Raw genomic sequence first — 1,474 nt, 5'->3', positions numbered from 1 at the left:
AAAACAATAACATTACAATAACATGGAGCTAATGTTGAAAGATGGTTGTACATTTCAGCATTGGTCATTTTCAACACTCGACTGTTTCAACTGCAGAACTGTAAAATATGCAAAACTGACTTTAAGCCCTCAATATTTTTCAATTTGCCTTTGCATCTGTACTGCTGAAATATAAGCAAAATTTGTTTGTTTTTATTAGTTTGTTTTTTCTTTGTCATTTGTAGTTTGTTTGTCAGAGGGGGGAAAATCCCCAAAACATTTAAAACTGTAAATAAAGTTTGGTGTGAAAAAATAATCTTTATAGATATCATTTTTAGTCTTAGTGCATAGGCAGAAAAATCAACATTGTGCCAGGAGTTTACATCCATTATATTATGCATTACTCACAAATAATTAGGTCAGCTGCATAGAGCAGTGCACAAAGCCTCACACACCCTGATGTGACATTGGATTTATATTTGATTTGATCTCAGTTTCTTTCATCGTTCACTGTACTGTATGATTAGATGCTATAATGTAACGGTTGATTCATATATCTCCCTTATTATTTATAATAATGTACAAAGCTTTCTTGTTTCACCCTCCTGACGCGTTACCTTTTTAGCGATGCAGAGCGTGCGGAGGCCTTCTCTGGCATAGCCGTCTAAATGTTTTTGGGTTTGCTCTCTGATGTGGCTGTAGATCTCCTGAGCCTGCTCTGCACCTGAGCACAATGACAGTGATAATCACATTAATCAGGCAAAGATACCACTCTTCATTCAGGGCTACATCCATGCATTTTCCTTCTGTTAGTTACCTTTAGGTGTCTCCGTCAGGTCCATGATAGCAGAGTCTGCTCCCTTGGTGTAAACCACCACCTGTCCTGTGAGTGGGTGGCGGACCACCACAGACATCTTCTTCCTGTTGGAGTCAAAGGGCAGGATGTGGAGGAGCTGGACAGCCAGAGAGCCGATCCCCGGCAGGTCCACCAGCAGGCTTTCTGGAGAGCGTGCCCTGAGGGTGCAGTGGTACGCCTGGGCTGCGTGGACCAGAGCCGCCTCGTCTGGACTCTCTGCCTCATACAGCAGTTCATCATCAGTGTCACTGTCACTGTCCACTTCTCTAGTAATGTTGGAGGTTTCCAGGCTGGTTTCTTTGCCTGGCTCTGAGGTGTCGGTGGTGCTGTTACTGGGCGTGGAGAAGTTGAAGGAGCCGGTCTTCCCCCGGGCAAACAGCCTGCTGGTGAAGCTGCGAGGGCTGCCTTTGATCTGGGGAGGAGACAGGGTGGAGAGGGCGGAGAACGGAGAGAAGCTGAGGCGCTGGAACATCAGCTTGATGTCCTCCAGGGACTTCAGAGGAGTTTGTGCTTCAGGCACCTGCACGGAAGAGAGAAAAACATGGGATGAGCTTTTGTCAGTAAGTTAATAACCTTTTGAAACCTGGATCGACATTCAGTTCGTTCAGACGTATTTAAACCTTTGTACACGAAGCAAAA

At 44.8% G+C, this 1,474-nt stretch overlaps 1 protein-coding gene across 1 annotated transcript; it reads right to left on the bottom strand.

Moving 5' to 3' along the window:
• Nucleotides 1-596: 596 nt before the first annotated feature.
• Nucleotides 597-1,355, bottom strand: LOC121963303 (phospholipid-transporting ATPase VD-like; the record flags this gene model as incomplete). The annotated part of the gene is made up of 2 exons (XM_042513608.1): nt 597-703; nt 797-1,355. Coding segments are annotated over 2 exons (666 nt in total), but the record flags the coding sequence as incomplete, so codon positions are not given.
• Between the last annotated feature and the right edge of the window lie 119 nt (nt 1,356-1,474).

The sequence above is a fragment of the Plectropomus leopardus genome, unplaced genomic scaffold, assembly GCF_008729295.1.
Source record: "Plectropomus leopardus isolate mb unplaced genomic scaffold, YSFRI_Pleo_2.0 unplaced_scaffold10775, whole genome shotgun sequence".
Lineage (NCBI taxonomy): Eukaryota > Metazoa > Chordata > Actinopteri > Perciformes > Serranidae > Plectropomus > Plectropomus leopardus.
This window is presented reverse-complemented; position numbering and strand designations above follow the sequence as displayed.